The 21,582-nt window shown below is 43.6% G+C and overlaps 1 protein-coding gene and 1 pseudogene across 2 annotated transcripts in view; both read right to left on the bottom strand.

Annotated features, from left to right (window-relative positions):
• Nucleotides 1-5,053: 5,053 nt before the first annotated feature.
• Nucleotides 5,054-5,109, bottom strand: LOC138401291 (U6 spliceosomal RNA; annotated as a pseudogene).
• An 8,571-nt stretch (nucleotides 5,110-13,680) lies between these two features.
• TGM6 (transglutaminase 6) overlaps nucleotides 13,681-21,582 on the bottom strand; it is a 28,625-nt gene continuing 20,723 nt past the window's right edge. The window contains exons 11-13 of one of the 2 annotated variants that reach the window (XM_069496093.1): nucleotides 15,793-15,947; nucleotides 15,386-15,519; nucleotides 13,681-13,941 (exon numbers count right to left, since the gene is read on the bottom strand). In XM_069496093.1, the coding sequence (XP_069352194.1) occupies nucleotides 13,788-13,941; nucleotides 15,386-15,519; nucleotides 15,793-15,947 (443 nt within the window). In that variant the 3' untranslated portion in view covers nucleotides 13,681-13,787. The remainder of the gene's footprint in view (nucleotides 13,942-15,385; nucleotides 15,520-15,792; nucleotides 15,948-21,582) is intronic. The other variant, XM_069496094.1, reaches the window with a different exon arrangement.

Raw genomic sequence — 21,582 nt, 5'->3', positions numbered from 1 at the left:
TTGGTCTTTGTTTCTGGTTCTTATTGCAAAGCACCTAAAGCCCTTGGAATTTCCTGTGTGATAGGAGTGTCTTTTGTTATTCATAATGAGCTGTTTGATAACACCTGAGTTCATGCTAATGAGGTGATTTAGGGCGTTCTAGATAATCTCAGGATGGGTCCAGTAACCAGAAAGACCAAGGGATTAGAGGGTGGGAACTCTCAGCCCCATCCACCAGCCTCCAGAGAGGGGTGGCTGCAGATCAAGCTCTGAAAACTTCAATGAGATTTGGTGAGCTTCTAGGTCGCTGAATACATGGAGGGTGGTGCATCTGGAGAGGGCGAGGAAGCTTACGAGTTCCTTAACCCCATACCTTGCCCTATGTACCTCTTCATCTGGATGTTCATCTGTGTGTATAATATCCTTTATAATAAACTAGTAAACATGTTTGCCTGGATTCTGTGAGCCATCCCAGCAAATTAAACCCAAGGAGGGCGGTTGTGGGAACCCCGATTTGTAGCTGGTCGATCAGAAGCACAGGTCACAACCTGAGACTTGTGATTGGCATCTGAAGTGAGAGGCAGTTTTGTCAGATTGAGCCTTTAATCTGTGGGATTTGACACTCTATCCAGTACATAGTGTCAGAATTGAATTATAGGACACCCAGTTGGTGTCCACTGGAGAATTGTTTGGTGTGTGTGGGAAAACCCCACATCTAGACACAGGTTTTCCGTGTTGTGAGAGTCTAGTAGGAGAGAAGCGGTGAGTGTGTTCTCCAGAATTGGTGTCAGAAGTGTTGTGTGAAAGTGTAGAGAAACAGAATGTGTTTACTCAATACGCAAGAGAAGTGAAACTATTAATATATGCCTGCGCAGAAACTTGTACATGAGTGTTTATAGCAACATCATTCCCAGCAGCTGAATTGTGGAAACAACTTAAGTGTCCAAGAAAAGATAATGGATAAATTATGGTGTATACTGCCAACCTAAATAACAGAGAGGCTCTCTAAAAGAAAATGATGTTAATATTTATTCGGGAATAGGGCATTGCAATGGGAATACATGTACCATAGTAAACTATGTGCGTATTCAGGGAGGTAAAAGAAGATGAAGGTTTTTAAAGGAGAAATGAGTAGTACATAGTTGTTTTGGGATAATTATCCTTGGCTACAAGGATCAATAACAAGGAGGGCACCAGTCTGGGGTTGGACAGGCAGTTCCTAGGCAGATGTCCTTGCAGAAATTTGTGTGTGTGTATGTGTGATGTTGTGCTGGCCTGTGTGCAAGGTCGCAGTTTTTGCAGTCTCTCCTGATAGTTTTTGTTATCAGTCATGTATGCATGAGAACCCTCCCTTCATGGCCTTCCTTGGCTGTGTTTGTCAAGAGTTTTGTTTGTGTGTGTGTTTGTTTTTAGCACAAGTGACTCCATTTTCATTCTGATAACTTTCACAATACATACAATGGAATATTATTTAGCCATAAAAGGAACGATACATGCTACCACTTAGATGTGTTAAGTGAGAAACATTGTGTTGAGTGAGAAAAGATTATGTGTTATATAATTCCTCTTATATGATATATCCATAATAGACAAATTTGTAGAGACAGAAAGTAGAGTAGAAGTACTAGGAGCGGGGGCGGGGAAAATGGAGAATGATTACTTCATGGGTGTGGGGTACTTTTATAGGGTGGTGAAAAAGATCTGAAACCAGGGAGAGCCGGTGGTTGCACAGCATTGTGAATACACCAGGTGTTACTGAGTTGTAATGGTTAAAATGATTAATTGTTGCTCTATGAATTTCGTCTCAAAAAAGGGAAGAAGTTTCTTCACAGAAAGAGCTTACTAAGGCTTTTTGTCATAGGGAGGATATTCCCAGTGGAAGAAAAGGCTGAGCAAAGATGAAGTTGGTCTGGGTTTATTGGAATGAGGACACCAGGGAGGTGAGTTTGGTGGCAGCTTTTGGTGGAAGAGTCAGTGGTTGGCCCAGTGTCACAGGAACCTATACCTTGAGCAGCATAAACCGCAAAGCAGAACTGAGGCGACTCGTGGGCTAGCCTCCCGTTACCTGCCACGTGTGACCCAAAAGGGTTTTATACTCCCAGCCTGAGCTGAAAGGCAGGTACTCTTATTTTTATCATGCAAATAACAAACATAATCACGTAAAGGAAAAAAACCTAGTCACACATGGCCTAATGGTTAGCAAAGTGAAAATCCTGTATCCTGAAAACTATTCTTGAAAATCCACTCAAACTCCCTTGAAGTGCAGCATATATGGTTCTGTATATACAACTCTACACTGAAAACTCTTAGGCACGCTGGCTTTTAAGAACCACAGATTAAGAGAAAGAACAAAAGGGAAAGTCTGCAATCAGACATTTGGGAATTCTGACCATTGTATCTTTAAGATAACTCCCAAGTCCCTGGTGGTGAAAGAGGTTAGGGTGAAGAATTCTAATGTGCTGGCCTGCCTGTGGACTTCACTCCGTTCCGGTTTCCTTAGCAAGCCTCTAACAGGAAGTCAGTAAATCAGTCTGTGGCTTCAAGGACTAAGTAAGGTAATAGAGGAAAGGTGTTAGGTTTGCTGTTGGATTTAAATCTAAATTCTGCTTAGACCCACATGCGTGCTATTCCATGTTTTATGTATTCTGCTTGTTCCTTTTAAAAATATTTTGTTATGTAAACATGCTCCATTAAGGAATGTAGAATACTCCACTTTTTGAGTTTTGTCATCTTGCTATAAACTCAACTTTCTATTTCTTTTAACATCAAAAATATCCCCAAATCTTTGCAAACATTAGAATGATTTTAGAATCTTATTAAGTGAACATATCACTATTTACCTGACCAATCCTCTGTAGTTGAACATTTAGGTTAGTTTTTTCACCACCAAATAATGTGATGACCATATTTTTGCATAAAGATTATTCTATATTTAGATAATTAAAAATAGAATTTCCAAGTCAAAGGATGTAAACATTTAAATTAACTTTCTTAAAAGCTTGAGTCAGTTTGCCCTGTTACAAATTAGACACAATTACACTTTTCACAACATGCTCCTCAGAGTTAATGTTTGTCATTAAGAAGAAACACACTTTTCTAGTTTGATGGCTGAAAAATGGCCCATCGTTATGTGATTGCATTCTTTTTATTTCAAATGAGGAGATCATTTTTATTTTTATCTATTTCCTCTTTTGTGTATTGTCTTTTTTAAAAAAAAACCTGTGATAGACATTTTCCGATATTGTTACACAAATCTTCATAATGATTACCAACAGGTGTAACATAACTTAGTCATTACTCTCATTTTGGGAATTCATATTGTCTTTGATTTTTCATGACCACAAATCAGGCAGTAATGGATAATTTGTGTAGAAGTATTTTTTCTTTGGATTTTCTGAGTTTTTAGGAGCGATATTCATGATTCAAAGACAGGAACTGGAAAGAGAGAAACTGTCACTGAATCCGGGTGTGCGCATGAAATATCTCTGGAAGGCCATCTGTAAGGAACTGGCCAGTGTGGTTGCCTGTGGGGGAAGGAACCTGGTTTGAGGGAACAGGAATGGAAGGGAGAGTTCTCACTGAATCCCACTTAGAACCTTTTCAATATTGAACCAGGTAAGAGCATTACCTATTTTAAAAAGTTAAGTTTATTAAAAAAATTGAAAATGGTGAAATAATGAATGTTCTGTACTAAAACAAAACAAAAGCGAACAAAACAAAACAGAAACCCAAAACCCAAATCCACCAGGAGGCAGCATTGCTCTGTAAGGAGGAAGGGAGCAGCGATGTGTGGGCTCAGTCTCATGCGAGGGCGCTGGGATTATGAGTTAGTCTTTTCCTCATTTTCTGTCTGGTCCCCAGTTTCCACAAAAGCCTATGTAGAGATAAAATATTTTATTTAAAGAAAGAAGTGTCAGGCCCTGTCCCTCTTCGCTGTGTAGCCATATACCTCCGTAATACGTGTATGGTTTCCTAAAAGCAGCGTTACTGAGGAAGAGGGGGAGTACATTTGGAATGTTGGTGGGTTTGCCAGAGAGCCCTCCGTGGTATTAGCCTACGCCATCAACAACGGTGTGTACGGGCGCCTGTTCCTAACATCGTTGCCAATACACTGTATTGTTACATTGTTCAATCTCGTTCAATCTGATCAGTTAAAAAATATCTCCTTGTTTTAATTTGTATATATTTAGTTATAAGGGAGGCTGATTATGTTTTCATGCATTAAAAAGCAGTTTGTATTTATTTTTCTGTGAACTGCTTCCGCCACTCTAATGAGGGCAGGAAATTTGTCTGTGTTGGTTTCCACAGCTCTGTGCACAAAGTGTCTATTGTTGAGTGAATGATTGATTAATAAACAGCTTTTCTGAGCTCCAGTTTGCGCATCTGTAAAATGGGGATGTGTCCTGTAGTTGCCTCATGGGAGGGCGGGATTGACCCCTTCATCCAAATTTGGTTTGGGTGTCTGAGACTGGTGACCCTCCACACGTATCACGAGGGGCTGAAAAGGTTTATTACTGATAGAATGAGGTTTTCTGGCTTCCAAGCAGGTCCAAAAAGGCTTGAGAGAGCAAGGAGAGGCGACTGGCCCATTTTGTTGTGCCTGGGGGCCGGGGCTTGGTAAGGGACTTGCAGGAAGGCCAAGGCTTGCATGGTGCCAAGACAGGGAGCACACAGGTTTCACATGGGCTTGCCCAGTTGTGGGACAAGAGGGGAAGAGAAAAGGGTGATACTTGAAAGCTATCAGCAAACATTTTTAAAAAATGGAGTCAGGCCAGGTGTGGTGGCTCATGCCTGTGATCCCAGCACTTTGGGAGGCTGAGGGGGGAGAATCACTTGAAGCCAGCAGTTCAAGACCAGCCCGGGCAACATAGTGAGACCCTGTCTCTACTAAAAAAAAAAAAAAAGCCAGACTTTTTATTACAGGAGGATAAAACCTCATCTCATTGAACATTAAATGAGGTACTATATATAATGTGGTTAGCACAGAGGAAGAGATCAATAAATATTTGCCATTATTGTTGTTTTTGAGCCTTTCAATTCTAATTTTGTAAAGAGGCATTTTTCTTTTTTTAATTGCTAATCTTCTCTGTATCGTTCCAATTTTAGTATATGTGCTGCCGAAGCGAGCACAAGAGGCTTTTTTCTTTTGAATATCACCTTATACTATTTTGGGGGAGTGAGATCTATTGTTACAGGGTTCGGCTGCTCTTACACATGATGTGGCTTATTTATCTTTGTTTCTCCCCATGGGACCATGTACAGTGTTTAGCATGGAGTCAAAGAAAGAACACGCCCATTTCCAGAATGCCTCGTATTGAAGGCTGTGCAGTGCTGAGTGCTTTGCGTGTGTTATGTCAAGGCATTCTACGTGGCATGAGTGAAAGATTATATCTCTGGGGCTGGGAGTTGGTGTAAAGCTGAACATACGTATGTCCTGTGATCCAGCTATTCCATTCCTGAATATATGCCCAACAGAAACGCGGACATGTGTTCACAAAGAGACAGGTACAAGAATGCATATAGCAACTCAAATCATAATAGCCCCAAATGGAAGCTACCCACATATCCATCAATAGTATAACAGAAAAACTGTCGTGTGTCCACGCAATGGAATGTTCCACATCAAGGAGCACAAAGGAACTACAGTAACACCATTAGGATGAATCTTCTGTACAAAATGTCAAGTGACAGAAGCCAAAGGCCAAACACAAAAGCGTAATACCAGGTAATTCCATTCAGATGAACTACAAAAGCTAATCTTTTCTTCTACAATTTAGGATAATGGTTACCCTGGAAGGGGGCACGAAGGGAGCTTCTAGGGCGCTGGTGATGTTCTATTTCTTGGTCTGAGTGCTGGTTACCCGGTGGGTTCAGTTTGTGAAAAAATTCAGTGAGCCACACACTTTTGAAATGAATACATTTCCCTAGCTCTCTCTAAGCTCCTATAAAAATTAAAAAACAAAACAAAAGAAAGCAGAAAACCTCATGGGGAAAAATCCGAAAGGAAATTTACCGTCGTGTTAAGTGTGGTAGTTAACATGATAATGAGATTAGGGCTGGTGTTCTCCCTTTTCTTTTCTTTTTTTTTTTTTTTTTGAGACAGAATCTCACTCTGTTGCCCAGGCTAGAGTGAGTGCCGTGGCGTCAGTCTAGCTCACAGCAACCTCAGACTCCTAGGCTTAAGCGATCCTACTGCCTCAGCCTCCCGAGTAGCTGGGACTACAGGCATGCGCCACCATGCCCGGCTAATTTTTTATATATATATATTCTAGTTGTCCATATAATTTCTTTCTATTTTTAGTAGAGACGGGGGTCTCACTCTTGCTCAGGCTGGTCTCGAACTCCTGACCTTGAGCGATCCACCCGCCTCGGCCTCCCAGAGTGCTAGGATTACAGGCGTGAGCCACCGTGCCCGGCCTCCCTTTTCTTGTACGCTCCTAATTTACTACGGTTCACCCATTCGTCCAATGAATGTTTGTTGAACACCTGTGCCCTAGGCACTGTTCCGTTCAACTCTGCTGGATATCCCAGAGTGAAAAAATAGAATTCCCTGTCCTTGGTGAGCCAACACTCTAGAAAGGAAGACAAAAATAATAATAATAATGAACATGTAAATAAACTATGTCAAATGGTAAGCATCGCTACGGAGAAAAGTAAATCGGGGAGAGGGAGGTGGGAAGTGTTGTGAGTGTGGTTTAATTTAATTGGGGGGGGGGTGGTCAGGAAAGGCTCTACTGATAAAAAGCAATCTGAGCAGAAACCTGTAGGAAGCCAGGGAGCACGCCATGCCGCTGTGGCTGGGAACTGAGAAACAGGACTCCAGGTACAGCAGCTTCAAAGGCACTGAGGTGGGTTCTTTTTCAGAGAACATCAAGAGGGTCATAATGCCAGTCATCAATACTGCATCTCGGCTCCACACCCACCCTTCAGTGTCTGCTCTGTAGCTGGACTCAAAATAGTGTCAGCGGGCAAGATGTGAAGGTTTGCCAGTAGAGGGTGCTGGAGGGACGCTGCGGGAAGGCAGGCTTGCTTTCAGGTTCTGCCGTGCTCTCTCAGCAGTTCCGCAGCCCGCCCTGCTCCCCACCAAACCCACGCCTAGCATACGGTTAATCCTAGTCCTTGACCCCTAACTGGGGCTCTCTCTGCTTTACTAATAACGTCTGGCCTCGCTATATGATTCCACTTTAATTCTAGCACACTTCTATCCATAGGTATATTAACAAATCTGCTAACAATATATCAGGGATGATGAGACGTTGTACGAGAAGGTACATTTCAGGGTCACCACACCTCAATTGTCCAAAAAGGCCTCCGATATGGTATAGTATTATTTATTATTTCAGAAATTTTCTTCTTCGCTGGATTTTTCTGAGCCTTTTACCACTCAAGTTTGGCCCCTACTCCCGAACTAGGTGGATGTTGGCCTCCAACGGGATTCACCCTCTTAACCCCCTAGAAGTTCCACTTCCAGCTCACAGCCAGGGCGATTTCCCCAGCACCAGGCTTCTGCAGGGAAAGTGGCTTTCGTGATGCACGGTGGCCATCGGCACCCAGCAACCAGCAGCTTCCTCTGCACCTTCTTGGGTGGTTTTGTAGCAGAGAGCCTCTGGGGAGACACCTCACCATGAATGACTTTCCCTGCTTATCCTACAGGGCAGGTTTCCACAAGTTCCATCAGCGAGGCACTGCAGTGGCTTCTTTGCCATCCCTTGAGCCACAGCATGTCCTCTCCCACAAAGCCTGGACCTCAACCTTGCTGGAGAGGGGGGCAGGGGGGATGCTCTCCTTTGGGCTCTCTAGGGGTAGGAGCTGCTCCTTAAATCTGTAATGCCTATACTCTTTGGAGTTCTCTGTATTTCTTACTGGCTATCCCCTGTGAAAGTTGATTATATAAATCGGGTCATTCTTGTCATCCCCAACTAAATCAGAGTCAAGGGGACAGGGGAACAAAGTACTCAGGGCACATAGCATCTACTCCAAGAATTAAATTGTGCACAAGCCCAGCTGCCGAAGCAGGCTGCTATAACCCAAAGACTGGTTTCACCAGTTAGTAGCTGCTGAAACAACCTGCCTTGACTCTAAGACTCCTTTAACCTACCACCATCACGGGCCAGTCAGAGCTTACTATCGCTGATGAGCTTTCTTTCAAAACAACACATACCATTTTTCCTTCTTAATAAAACACTCAACCTTTTCTTTGGACATACCGAAAACCCCACTCTGTGTATATGCCCCCAACTGCAATTCTTGCTTCCCAAATAAAGCCTTTAAATTTATTCAGTGAAAAATTTATGTCTTTTATCCATTTTCTTAATTAGATTGTCTTTTACTGTTGAATATTGAGGCTCCATATATAGTCTACATATCTGTTCTTTGGCAGATGTGGTCCGCAAACATTTTTTTCCCCAGTATGTAGTATGTCTTTTTATCCTTTTAACAGGATCTTTGGCAGAGCAAAAGTTTTAAATTTTAATGAAGTCCAATTTATCAATTTTTCTTGCTGGGATTTTGATAGGATTGCATTAAACCTTTCTATCAGTTTGTGGAGAATTGATTTCTTAATGATGTTGAGTCATCCAATCTGCGGACACGGTGTGTCTCTCCATTTATTTAAATCTTCTTTGATTTATTTCATCATAATTTTATAGTTTTCAGCATATAAGTTTGGTAAATGTTTTGTTAGATTTACATCTAAGCATTTAACTTTTAAAAAGCAATTATAAATATATTGTATTTCATTTATTTGTTTTGAGACAGTGTCTTGCTCTGTAACCGGGGCTGGAGTGCAGTGGTAGGATCAAAGCTCACTGCAGCCTGGCACTCCTGGGCTCAAACGATCCTCCTGCCTCAGCCTCCCAAGCAGCTGGGACTATAGGCACACACCACCATTTTCGACTAAGTTTTAAATTTTTTGTAGAGATGGTGTCTCACTGTGCTGCCCAGGCTGGTCTTGAGCTCCTGGCCTTGAGCAATCCTCCTTCTTTGGCCACCCAAAGTTCTGGGATTACAGGCATGAGCCACACACCTGGCCTGTAAATATATTTTAAATTTGGGTTTGGATTGTCCATTGCTAGTACATAGAGATACAGTTGATTTTTGCATGTTGCCATCTAGTATCCCGCAGCTTTGTTGTACTCACTTATTAGCTCTAGGACTTTCCTTTGTGGATTCCTTGAGATTCAATAGATGACTTTGGCACTGTGATGGCTAATTTTATGTGTCAACCTGACTGGGTCATGGGGTACCCAGGCATTTGATCAAACATTATTCTGGGCGTTTCTGTGAGGGTGTTTTGGATGGGATTAGCATTTATATTGGTAGACTGAGCAAAGCAGATTGCCCTCCCTAACATGGTGGGCCTCGTCTAGTCCGGACATCCAGCTGAAGGCATGAACAGGACAAAAAGGCTGACCCTCCTCTGAGGAAGAGGGAACTCCTCCTGCCTGACTGCCTTCAAACTGGGCTTCCCCCTGCCTTTGGACTTGACTCCTTACACCAGGAGTAGCAGATGGCCTCCTGTCCCAGGGCAGATGCTTATAGAGTTTCTTTCACATGTGGCAAAGCCTAAGAGGAGAAATGAACCCAGGTGATGGAGGAGGGGGCCCTGGTCAGGTGCTCCTTGAGGACTGGGCTGTGAATGTAGATTCTCACAACATGACAGAGCTAAAATGATCTAGGGTGCACCATGCTGCTCACTCAATCACCTCAAAGGGAAAGGAAGGGGAGCTCAGACTGGTCCAGGAAGACAGGTTGACTTTACCCAGTGACCAGGTGGATATGGACCCCAATGTGAGCAGCTCAGATGTGCATGGGAAATTCAAGGCTAAGTCCTAGAGGTAGATGTAGCTGGGGTCTGACTGAGGTTAGGGCTCGGTCTGAGGCTGGGTCAGGGCTCAGCATGGGATCAGAGCTCAGTCTTGGATCAGGGCTCTGTTTGGGGTTAATGCTTAGCCTAGAATCAGGGTTCAATCAGAATAAGGTTTGGAGGTCTGTCTGGGGTCAGGACTCAGTCTGAGTTTAGGATGAGGGCTCAGGCTGGGGTCAGGACTTAGTCTGAGTTTAGGATGAGGGCTCAGGCTGGGGTCAGAACTGTCTAGGGCTGGATCAAGGCTCCATGTGGAGTCAGAGCTCTGTCCAGAGCCAGAGTCAAGTCAGGATTCCGCTGTGGTAGGAACCAGGGATTAGTGTGAGGCCAAGGTTAGGGCTCATCTAGCATCAGGGCCATGAGGTCATGGCTGTCTCCAAGGTCACAGGCACAAGCTGGAGCCTCATTCCAGTTTTAGTCTGGGGTCTTCTCAGGCCTTGGCCTTGGCCCAGGTGTTTGAGGCCCCCTGGTGTGTGGAAGCCCAGATCCCTGACCCAACTCGGTGCTGAGAGCCTCCAGGAAGGTTCAGATGGCATTTAAGGGGCCAAGGGGACTCGATGGAAGGAGGAGGTCTGAGGCCCAGGTAAAACCCTGTGGCTGGCATCCTTCTGATTCCCCATGGCCGTTCTCAGTTCTGACTGCCTGTTCTGCCCTTCCTATGTCAAGGGCACGGTCAGGGTGTTGCCCTGCCAAGGGAAAGGGCTTCCTGACCGCATATTTTTCTTTGTAGTTTCCAAAGCCACATTCCCATCCACAGGCTCCCTTGGGCCTCTCAGCTGTCTCCTCTCAACTTCTCCACCTCTCCCACCCCCACCAGGGCTTTCTCACTGGCTGTTGGGGTGGCCTCTGCTTTCAGCTGGGGCTGGAATAACCTGGGAGGCCAATTCTGTCCCATTAAAGTGCTGTCTCAGCTCAGCTGAGAGGCGCCAAGGGCAAGAGAGTTATACTGAAAACAGAGCTACCCGGCAGGTGGCCTTCACCCCAAACATGTACGAAGGGACTTCAAAAGGTTTGTGGGAAAGTGAAATTAAAAGAGAAAAATAAAAAATATAAATTTTATTTCTCAACACAAGCTCTGTCAGGTTCAAGACACTTTTGTAAGTGATGATACCAGCCAGTTAGTCCAACCCTAAAGAACTGAGGGTCCTCGGGACTTAACCATGTCGACGCAATCTTTTGTACATTATTAACTGAAGAAAAATGGGTGCCCTTTAAAGACTTTTTAAGATTCGAAAACAAAAAGAAGTCAGAAGGAGCCAAATCAGGACTGTAAGGTTGAAGTCTAATAATTTCCAGTGGAAATGCTCACGAAATTGTTTGATGAGAGGAATGAGCAGGAGCACTGTCACGGTGGAGAAGGGATCTCCAGCGAAGCTTTCCCAGGCATTCTTCTGCTAAAGCTCTGGCTGACTTTCTCAAAACACTCTCATAATAAGCAGGTGTTATTGTTCTTTGGCACTCCAGAAAGTCAACAAGCAAAATGCCTTGAGCATCCTAAAAGCTGTTGCCATGACCTTTGCTCTTAACTGGTCTACTTTTGCTCCAACTAGACCACACCCAGCTCTCGGTTGCCATTGCTTTCATTGTGCTTGGTCTTTAGGATTGTACTGATAAAGCCACGTTTCATCTCCTGCTACAATTCTTTGAAAAAAAAAAAATGCTTCAGGATCTTGATCCCACCTGTTTAAAATTTCCATCAAATGTTCTGCTCTTATCTGCAGCTGATCTGGGTGCAAGGTACCTTGCAAGTGGAAAGTTTGCTCAACTTTAATTTTTTAAGCAGAATTGTGTAAGATGAACCCACTGAGATGTCTGTGGTGTTGGCTATTGTTTCTGCTGTTAATCGTGAGTCCTCCTCAATTAGTGCAGGAATAAGGTGAGGTTTTTCCTTACAAATTGATGTGGATGGTTGTCACTGTGGGCTTCATCTTCAACCTCATCTCAGCCCTTCTTAAAACGAGTTGTCCATTTGTGAATTGCTGGTTTCTTTGGGACATTGTCCCTATAAACTTTTCACAAAGCACCAACGATTTCACCGATCTTCTACCCAATCTTCACCATACATTTGTTTGTTGTTGCTTCAATTTTAGCAGAATTTTTATTGCTCTGATAAGGGGCTCTTTTCAAACTGATGTCTTTTCCTTCTTATTCCTCAAACTAGATCCCATTTAGACACATTATAACAAGTGAGTATGAGTTATTTTGAAATCCATGCATAGTTTTTTCATAATATGCATTTTCCATGGACTATCTGAAGACCCCGTGTACACAGTCTGATAGACCATTCTAGCTCCAGAGCTGCCTAGGGGTCGGTGGAGGCTGTCTCTGGGCCTGCTTCATGGTCTGATTCCTCCCTCTGCCCACTTCTGCATCCCCCACTTCCTTCTATGGGTGTTGATCCCCAGGTCACTCCTTAAGCAACACCTGCACTCTAAACTCCATCTCAGAATCAGCTTCCTGGAAAACTCAATATGCAACAGCTGAGCTTGAGGAAGATGGGCAGTTGGCATTTTCTGGAAGGATGAGGTGTCTGGAGCCACCACAAGGGGAGACCCCTCTCGGCTGACACATAGAGCCTCCGTGCTGGAAGGAGCGTTCCTTTTACCAGGAGTGGCAGGTGGCTTCCCATTGACTTCAGCCCTCAGTACCCCTTCCTGCTGCACAGCCCTGAGGCTGCTGCTCCTCTGACAAGGGATCAGCATCAAAAACCCAGCCTTGGAATGGGGTCCTGGAGCTGAGGCAGCCCCAGGGCCTGATTCATCAAATGCACCTGCTCATCTGGTTCCCAAGTCCCCATGTTGTTTAGAATCATCAGAGCTATGCCGCCACTCGGGGGCCTCAGGGGTCATCCTTTAGACCCTGTCTGTGTGTCTGCCTGACCCTATTTTAGCAAAGACCCACTACATACATTGTTTTCACTTGATTTTGTATCCAGGGGGTGTCTCATTGCAGAGGAGCCTGTTTTATTATTGTTGTTCAAATTACTTAAATTATATGATTAGTTATAATCTGTTTGGCTGTCTAGATGATTGCAGAGTTGGATTCCATGTCTGGTGCAGTTATCATCAGGGCCTGATGGCGTCTGCTCTGGTCCTGGTTCAGGGGTCTGTGTTCTGTTTTGGCTCCAAGTCCCCGATTTGCATAGGATGAGCTGCTGGGGATGTCAGCGCTGTACCAGTTCCAAAGGAAGAAGCCCACACGGGGTGTAGCCGGGCTGGTCCTATGAGCTCCTTAGTGACCATAACTAGATCTGATTGGGGGCTGCAGGTGTTAGTGGAATGCGCTCCAGCTGGATGCCCCCTCCTTTAACTTCTCAGTTGCCCCTTAGACCCTGGGCCTGTGTTTCATATCTTTGCCTAAAAGCTAATGCTTTTCAGGGGCGTGACTTTGGGGTAGATGGTGTCAATGGCACCACAGGGGCCCCACTCTGCCTCCAGCTCACTCTGTGGCCTCAGCAGGGCTGCCCCTTCTCCGTAATGGGAGCATGGTGGGTCGCTCTGGTGTGAGCTCTGCTGGGTTCTCCGGCAGGGCTGGGAGGAGGATTCTTGGCTCTGGCCAGGGCATGTGAAGAGCTGACAGAGAAGCAAGAAGAGCCCAGGGGTCAGTCAGGGTGATGGCGGACTGGCCGGGCAGGAGATGGCAGAGCTGAGTGGGCTGGGGCCACAGTAGTGCTTGGGCTGTCGGCCTCCCAGCTATGTGGAGGCTCCCAAGGTTCTTACATCATCCACAGTTGTCCAAAAGTTTATGGATTACTGAATGCAACACCGCATTTCACAGATGAGGAAACTGAGGCCCAGGAGGGGAAGGAGCTTGCCTAAGTTTACCAAGTAGGGCAGAGGTTGAGCAGGACCAACCCAGGCCCCTGGCCCCACGTGGGAGAGACAAAGAGGTGGACAGGAGGAGAACGGGGCCAAATCCTCCCCTCCAGGTCCCTTGTGACCCGTCACTTGGCCGCGGCCACATGGACGATCACAAAGCCCTTGATATCCGGGAAGTGGGGGCTGACGAGGTCCACCTGCAGCTGCCTTGGGCCACTCTTGGAGGGGGTGATGTCAAACGTGACTGAGGCCCTCTCCTGGGGCTCCAGGCTGGGCACGCTGGAGGAAAGGGATGGGCGAAAGGCAGACATCAGTCCTCTCTCCTTTCTGAGGCTGCCTTGCCAGAGCCTTCAGAATCAAGTTCACCTTGTGGCTTGACATTCAGGCTTCATCAACGTGTTTCCAGCTCAATCTGCCCTTCTACCTCCCACACTCTTCCCATCCAGCCAGGCTAGTTGCCTGCCTGTGCCCTGAACACATCTTTCACCTTGCTCCTCTGGGCTTTTGTCTGCTCTGTTCTTCCCACCTCGGATGCCTTTTCCATTCCAGTGGCACCCAAGGCCCAGATCAATCTTCTCTCCTTCCAGGAGGGCTTCCCTGACCACATCAGCCATACAGACCTCTGGCTGGGAAGTCCTTCTGCCTTCCTGATTCCCGAAAAGCTCCCTGATTCATCATTTAAGGCCCAGTTCAAATATCAGCTCCACTGGGACTTTTTTCTGGTCCCCCAACCTTCACTCAAGGGCTGCCTCCCATCCCCTGGACCTCAGAGATTAATCCCTCTGTTTGCAAAATCACACTGTCCTCGTGTGAAGGAGAGTCCTTCTCCAGGCAGAACCCCGTCTGTCCATCTTAGTGTCCCTAACAATTTACACGTAGCTCAGAGCGTGGGTCAGCATGATCAAGGGCCCTGTGAGCAGTGAGTGAATGAATGAAAAAATGAATGAGGGACTGAATGATTGATGTCGACTAAGTGAATAATCAAATGAATCAATGCAACATGTGTCAATGAATGAGCTCATGAACGAACCAGTCAAAGCTGAGTCAAATAGATACATGGTACATGAATTAATGAGTGATAAATGTGAATAAAAAAGTGGATGAGGCCGGGCGAGGTGGCTCACGTCTGTAATCCTAGCACTCTGGGAGGCCGAGGCGGGAGGATGGCTCGAGGTCAGGAGTTGGAGACCAGCCTGAGCAAGAGTGAGACCCCATCTCTACTAAAAATAGAAAGAAATGATCTGGACAGCTAAATATATATATAGAAAAAAATTAGCTGGGCATAGTGGTGCATGCCTGTAGTCTCAGGAGGCTGAGGCAGAAGGATCGCTTGAATCCAGGAGTCTGAGGTTGCTGTGAGCTAGGCTGACGCCACGGCACTCTAGCCCGGGCAACAGAGTGAGACTCTGTCTCAAAAAAAAAAGAGTGGATGAATGAGTGAAAGAGAGCAAATGAATGAATGGGTAAACAATGAATAAATGAGTGAAAGTACAAGTGAATGATATGAACGAGTGAGTGAGTAGATGAGTTATATGATTAGGCAAATGAGTGATTGAATGAAGGAATGAATAAATGAATGAAGACTGCTGTGTATAGGCAGTGACCTGGGTCCTGGGGGATCCAGAATCTCTCCCACACCCCTGACCCCTGGCGGCTTCTCTCCGGCCCATCTGTAAGGAAGGCAGGCCCTCTCCCTGCCCCCACCCCCCGGGCTGGCACTTACTCAATGCTGAGCTGTCCCTGGAGAAGGCCACTGCCCTCCACCATCAGCACACAGTCCTCTACTTTCTCCGAGAGGGGGTTGGCCACGGTGACTTCCACCACAACTGCCACTCCCACCACGGCTGGACCCAGCACCTGAAAGGGCAATGCCCATGAGCATCTGCCTCCTCCTCATCCACCCAGGAAAACCCACGGTCAGAGGCATTAATCATGTCCCCGCCCCCCCCCCCCCCCCCCCCGCCGTGTGAGTGCCATCGTCACACCCATCCCCCTGTGTCCACCCTACTCCTCCCACCCTTGAGGGCTAAAGCTGGAGCTAAAGGCACAAAACCCCCAGCTCCTGATGACCTCTCCCAGCTCTGGAGGGGGCCTACTAGGGACAGGGTGATGGATGTGGACAGTGGCCACCTTGATGGTGATGAAGTCCTCCAGAGTAATGTCCTTCTCCACTAGCAGCTTTTCTCCTTTGGTGACAAAGCACATGGCAGCCAACAAGATCTTCTTGTCTTCCGTCAGGTTTTCTTTATACTTAGAGTAAGGTATGGTAATTGGGATCTTCTTTTCTGGAAGGGAAGCAGAGGTGGGGGCTGGGGGCTTGATGTCCTTCTTCAATGGAAGGAGGTAGGGAACACCCGGTTAATAGCTACACCCTCTCTGATCCTTGCAACCGTCCTGGGACAGGCATTATTCTACTCAATTCTCGGATGAAGAAGAGGAAGAGTCTCACATCTCTCACTTTAAATCAAAAGCTAGAAATAATTAAACTTAGTGAGCAAGGTATGTTGAAACCCAAAATAGGCTGAAATCTAGGCCTTGTGTGCCAAACAGTTAGTCAAGTTGTGAATGCAAAGGAAAAGTTTTGGAGGGAAATTAAAAGTGTTATTCCAATGAAAGCACAAATGATAAGAAAGCAAAACAACCTTATTGCTAATAGGGAGAAAGTTTGAGTGGTCTGGATAGAAGATTAAACGAGTCACAACATTCCCTTAAGCCAAAGCCTAATCCAGAGCAAGGACCTAACTCTCTTCAATTCTATGAAGACTGAGAGAGTTAAGGAAGCTGCAGAAGAAAAGTTTGCAGCTAGCAGGGGTTGGTTTATGAGGTTTAAGGAAAGAAGCTGTCTCCATAACGTGAAAGTACAAGGTGAGCAGCAAGTGCAGATGTAGAAGCGGCAGCAAGTTATCCTGAAGATCTAGCTAAGATAGTTAATGAAGGTGGCTACACTAAACAACAGATTTTCAATTTAGACGAAACAGCCTTATATGGGAAAAAGATGCCATCCAGGATTTTCATAGTTAGAGAGGATAAGTCAATGGCTGGCTTCAAAGTTTGAAAGGACAGGTTCACTCTCTTGTTGGGGGCTAATACAGCTGGTGACTTTAAATTGAAGCCAATGCTCATTTACCATTTCTAAAATCCCAAGGCCGTTAAGAATTATGCTAAATCTACTCTGCCTGTGTTCTATAAATGGTACAACAAAGCCTGGATGAAAGCACATCTGTTTACAGCATGGTTTACTGAATATTTCAAACCCACTGTTGAGACCTACTTTTCAGGAAAAAAGATTCCTTTCAAAATATTACTGCTCATTGACAATGCACCTGGTCACCCAAGAGTTCTGACGGAGATGCACAGAGATTAATTTGTTTTCATGCCTGTTAACACAACATCCATTCTGCAGCCCATGGATCAAGGAGTAATTTCAACTTTCAAGTCTTATTATTTAAGAAATACATTCATAAGACCATAGCTGCCACAGACACTGATTCCTCTGATGGATCTGGGCAAAATACATTGAAAACTGCTAGAAAGAATTCATCATTCTAGATGCCATTAAGAACAGTAATGATTCATGGGAAGAGGTCAAATATCATTAATAGGAATTTGAAAGAAGTGGATTCCAACCCTCCTGGATGACTTTGAAGGGTTTAAGACTTCAGTGGAGAAAGTCATCGCAAATGTGGTAGAAATAGCAAGAGAACCAGAATTAGAAGTGGAGCCTGAAGATGTGATTGAATTGCCGCAATCTCATGATAAAACTTGAGTAGATGAGGAGTTGCTTCTTATGGATGAGCAAAGAAAGTGGTTTCTTGAGACAGAAACTACTCCTGGTGAAGATGCTGTGCACATTGTTGAAATGACAAGGGATTAAAAACACTACATAAAAAATTTGATAAAGCAGTGGCAGGGTGTGAGAGGATTGACTCTAATTTTAAAAGAAGTTGTACTGTGGGTAAAATGCTATCCAACAGCATCACATGCTACAGAGAAATCTTTCCTGAGAGAAAGAGTCAATCGATGCAGCAAACTTCATTGTTGTCTTATTTTAAGAAACAGCCACAGTAACTTTCTGCCGCTACCACCCTGATCAGTCAGCAGCCTTCAACATGGAGACAAGACCCTCCACCAGCAAAAAGATCATGACTCAGTAAAGGCTCAGATGATCGTTAACATTTTTTAGCAACAAAGTATTTTTAAATTAAGGCATGTGCATTGTTTTTAAAAGATATAAAGTTATTGTATACTTAATAGACTTCAGTAAAGTATAAATATAACATAATTGGGAAACCAAAAAATTCATGTGACTTGCTTTATTGTGATAGTCCCTTTATTGTGTTTGTTGGGAACGGAACCCACAATATCTCTGTGGTATGCTTGCAGATCAATGGAACAGAATAGAGTTCAGAAAAAGACCTGCACAAATATAGTCAACTGATCTTTGACAAAGGAGCAAAGGAAACACAATGGAGAAAAGGTAGTCTTTTCAATAAACAGTGCAGAAACAAGGGGGTATCCACATACAACAACAACAAAAAACGGAAACCAAACCAAAACGAAACAAAAAACTAGACACAGACCTTACACTCTTCACAAAATTTACTCAAAATGGATCATTAACCTAAATGTAAAATGCAAAACTACAAAACTCCTAAAGAAAACATGGGAGAAAATCAAGATGACCTTGGGTTTGGTAATAACTTTTTTGATACAATACCAAAGGCATGATCTGAAAAAAAATGATGAGTTGGATTTTATTAAAATTAAAAGCTCTAAAAAAAAAATTAAAAAATTAAAAACTCTGCTTTGCAAAAAAAAAAAAAAACAACAACAACAAAACCCATCAAGAGAATGAGAAGACAATACACAGACTGGGAGAAAATATATGCAAAAGACAAATCTGATAAAAGATTATTATCCAAAATACACAAAGATCTTTTAAAACCCAACAATAAGAAAAGGAACAACCCAATTAAAAAATCGGCAAAATTCCTGTGAACACATTTGGGGCAAAAAAAAAAAAAAAATATATATATATATATATATCGGCAAAAGATCTGGACACCTCATCAAAGAAGATATACAGAAGTCAAATAAGCATATGAAAAGACGCTCAACATCATATCAGGGAATTGCAAATTAAAACAATGAGCTACTATTGTACATCTGTTAGAATGACAATAACTCCAGCACACAGTACCACCTGCTGGATAGGACATGGAACAACAGGAACTCTTATTCATTGCGGGTGGGAATTTAAAATGGTACAACCACTTTAGAAGATGATTTGGAAGTTTCCTTTTTATTTCTTTTTTTTTTTTCCCAGTGGCTTCTGTGAGATTGGCAATTTCTTACATAACCAAACACACCCTTACCACATGATCCAGCAATTGAACTGCTTGGTATTTACTCAAATGAGCAAAAACTTACGTCCACACAAAAACCTGTGCATGGATGTTTATAGCAGCTTTGTTTGTAGTTGTCAAAACTTGGAGGCAACCAAGATATCCTCCAGCATGTGAATGGATAAATAAACTGGGTATATCCATATAATGAAATACTATTCAGCGATAAAAAGAAATGACCCATCAAGACACGAAACACCACGGAGGAGGCTTAAATGCATATAGCTAAGTGAAAGAAGCCAATCTGAAAAGGTTCAATCATACTGCATGATTCCAGCCATATGACATTCTGGAAAAGGCAAAAGTACTGGAGCAAAGGTTTGGGGAGGGAGGGAGGAAGGGATGGGGCACAAGGGATATTCAGGGGAGTGAAACTCTAATGGTGGATACATGCCATTGTAGATTTGTCAAACTCAGTAGAATGTGCAACATAGAGTGAACCCTAACGTAAACTATGGATTTTAGTTAATAACATTGTGTCAATATTGGCTCCTCAATTGAAACAAATTTACCACAGTAATGCGAGATGTTCATAATAGGAGAAGAGGGTGAGTAGGGAGGGGGTATATGTGAATTCTCATACTTTCTACTCAATTTTCCTGTAAACCTGAAACTGCTTTAAAAAAGGCTATTCATTTAGAAAATAAGTATAAATTTTAATAAGTCATATATTTTAATAGTCATACCATTTGGCTCAAAAATTCTACTGCTGTGATCTATTCTAACAAAGTAGTCCAAAATCCAGAAGAAAAGGGTAGAGATTTTGTTTTGCACCAAGATGTTTATTTTACTGTTATTTTTAATAGCAATAAGCTGATAACTACCCAAAAGGAAAGATAAAATAAATCATCATGTATTTATTTAAACATTACACATCTATAAAATGATGTTTATGAAGTTTATAAAAATATTTAAATCATAATGTAATATGAAAAGGAGAGGTAACTAATAAGTATTTGCAGCATTTAACTAGAACTATGTTTTTCAAAAAGCAAACAGGCATTACAAATTTGGAAGGAAAATGCAGTAACAGTTTGTAGGTAGGTGGTAGCATCGGAGGTGATTTTTCTCTTTTGCTCTCAAAATCTTTAATGAATATGAATCCCTTTTAACATGAAAAAACTTTGCTAAAAGCCAGGGGAAACTGTATGTTAATTAATATTTCGTGATGAAGCGTTATTTTGTCATTTAGATTTTGTGAAAAACAAATGACAAAAAAACTGCTAAAAAAAGTGACACCTCCTTCATATGTTTTCACACCCTGTCAAAATCTGCAAGCTTCACTAACCAGAAACTGGCCTCAGGAACTTCTTTGTTTAATTGAATCCTTAAAGTTCAGAAAGTACGTGAAAGGAGAGAGACAGAGACCGAGACAGAGATAGGTGAGAGATAGAGTTAGACAAAAGAAAAGAGAGGAGAGAGAGAGATGGAGAGAGAGAAAGAGAGAGAGAAACTAGGAAAAAAGTCAAAAGTAATCAAACAGGATATATTTAGTAAATTGTACATGAAGTGCTATGTGTTTAGGGATCATGAAGAAAATCCTTGCGATATATATATATATATATATATATATATTTATTTATTTATTTTTTTGAGACAGAGTCTCACTCTGTTGCCCAGGATAGAGTGCCGTGGTGTCAGCCTAGCTCACAGCAACCTCAAACTCCTGGGCTCAAGTGATCCTCCTGCCTCAGTCTCCCGAGTAGCTGGGACTACAGGCACGTGCCACCATGCCTGGCTAATTTTTTCTATATATTTTTAGTTGTCGGGTTAATTTCTTTCTATTTTTTTTTTTTAGTATAGACGGGGGTCTCGCTCTTGCTCAGGCTGGTCTCAAACTCCTGACCTCAAGTGATCTACCCGCCTCGGCCTCCCAGAGTGCTAGGATTACAGGCATGAGCCACCATGCCCAGCCCCTTGATATATTTTTTAAAAAAGCAATTGGAATGAGGTCATTTAAAATTATATAAAAACCTTGAAAAGGACTGGAGCCATTCTATTTTGCTGTGAAACACTAAGAACGAACTTTAGGCAAATGTTAGGCACCTTAAGCGTATTTGGTGTGGGCTGACCTGACCACCCCACAGCCTGCAGTCACACAACTGAACCCGTGGTGTCAATGTGCTTTGGGGTCAATATTCCTGGCTTGGAACCTTGGTTTTGCCCTTTCCCTGGCCTTGGTCAGGAGCATACATCTAACACCATATTGTCTGGGGTTGGGTCCTGCCGCTACGAACACTGACTGTGTCAGTTTGGACCCGTGACTTCACCTTTCTGGGTGTGAGTTTCCTCCTGCGAAAGAAGGAGCCACCACTAGCACGCTGTGCAAGGTGGTTGTAGGGACTGTGCCGTTGCACGTGGAATTCTCAGGCCAGGGTCTGGCACTGAAACATCTCTTAGTGGTCCAGCCCTCTCATACACAACACCTGGAGCCAAATGCACTCCAAATTTTTTTTTTTTTATTTTAGAAAAGGAACACAAAGCATATTCCATATATTCTGAAACACTTCCAGCA

The sequence above is a fragment of the Eulemur rufifrons genome, chromosome 20 (assembly GCF_041146395.1).
Source record: "Eulemur rufifrons isolate Redbay chromosome 20, OSU_ERuf_1, whole genome shotgun sequence".
Lineage (NCBI taxonomy): Eukaryota > Metazoa > Chordata > Mammalia > Primates > Lemuridae > Eulemur > Eulemur rufifrons.
Note: the sequence above shows the minus strand (reverse complement) of the source record. Positions and strands in the feature narration are given on the sequence as shown.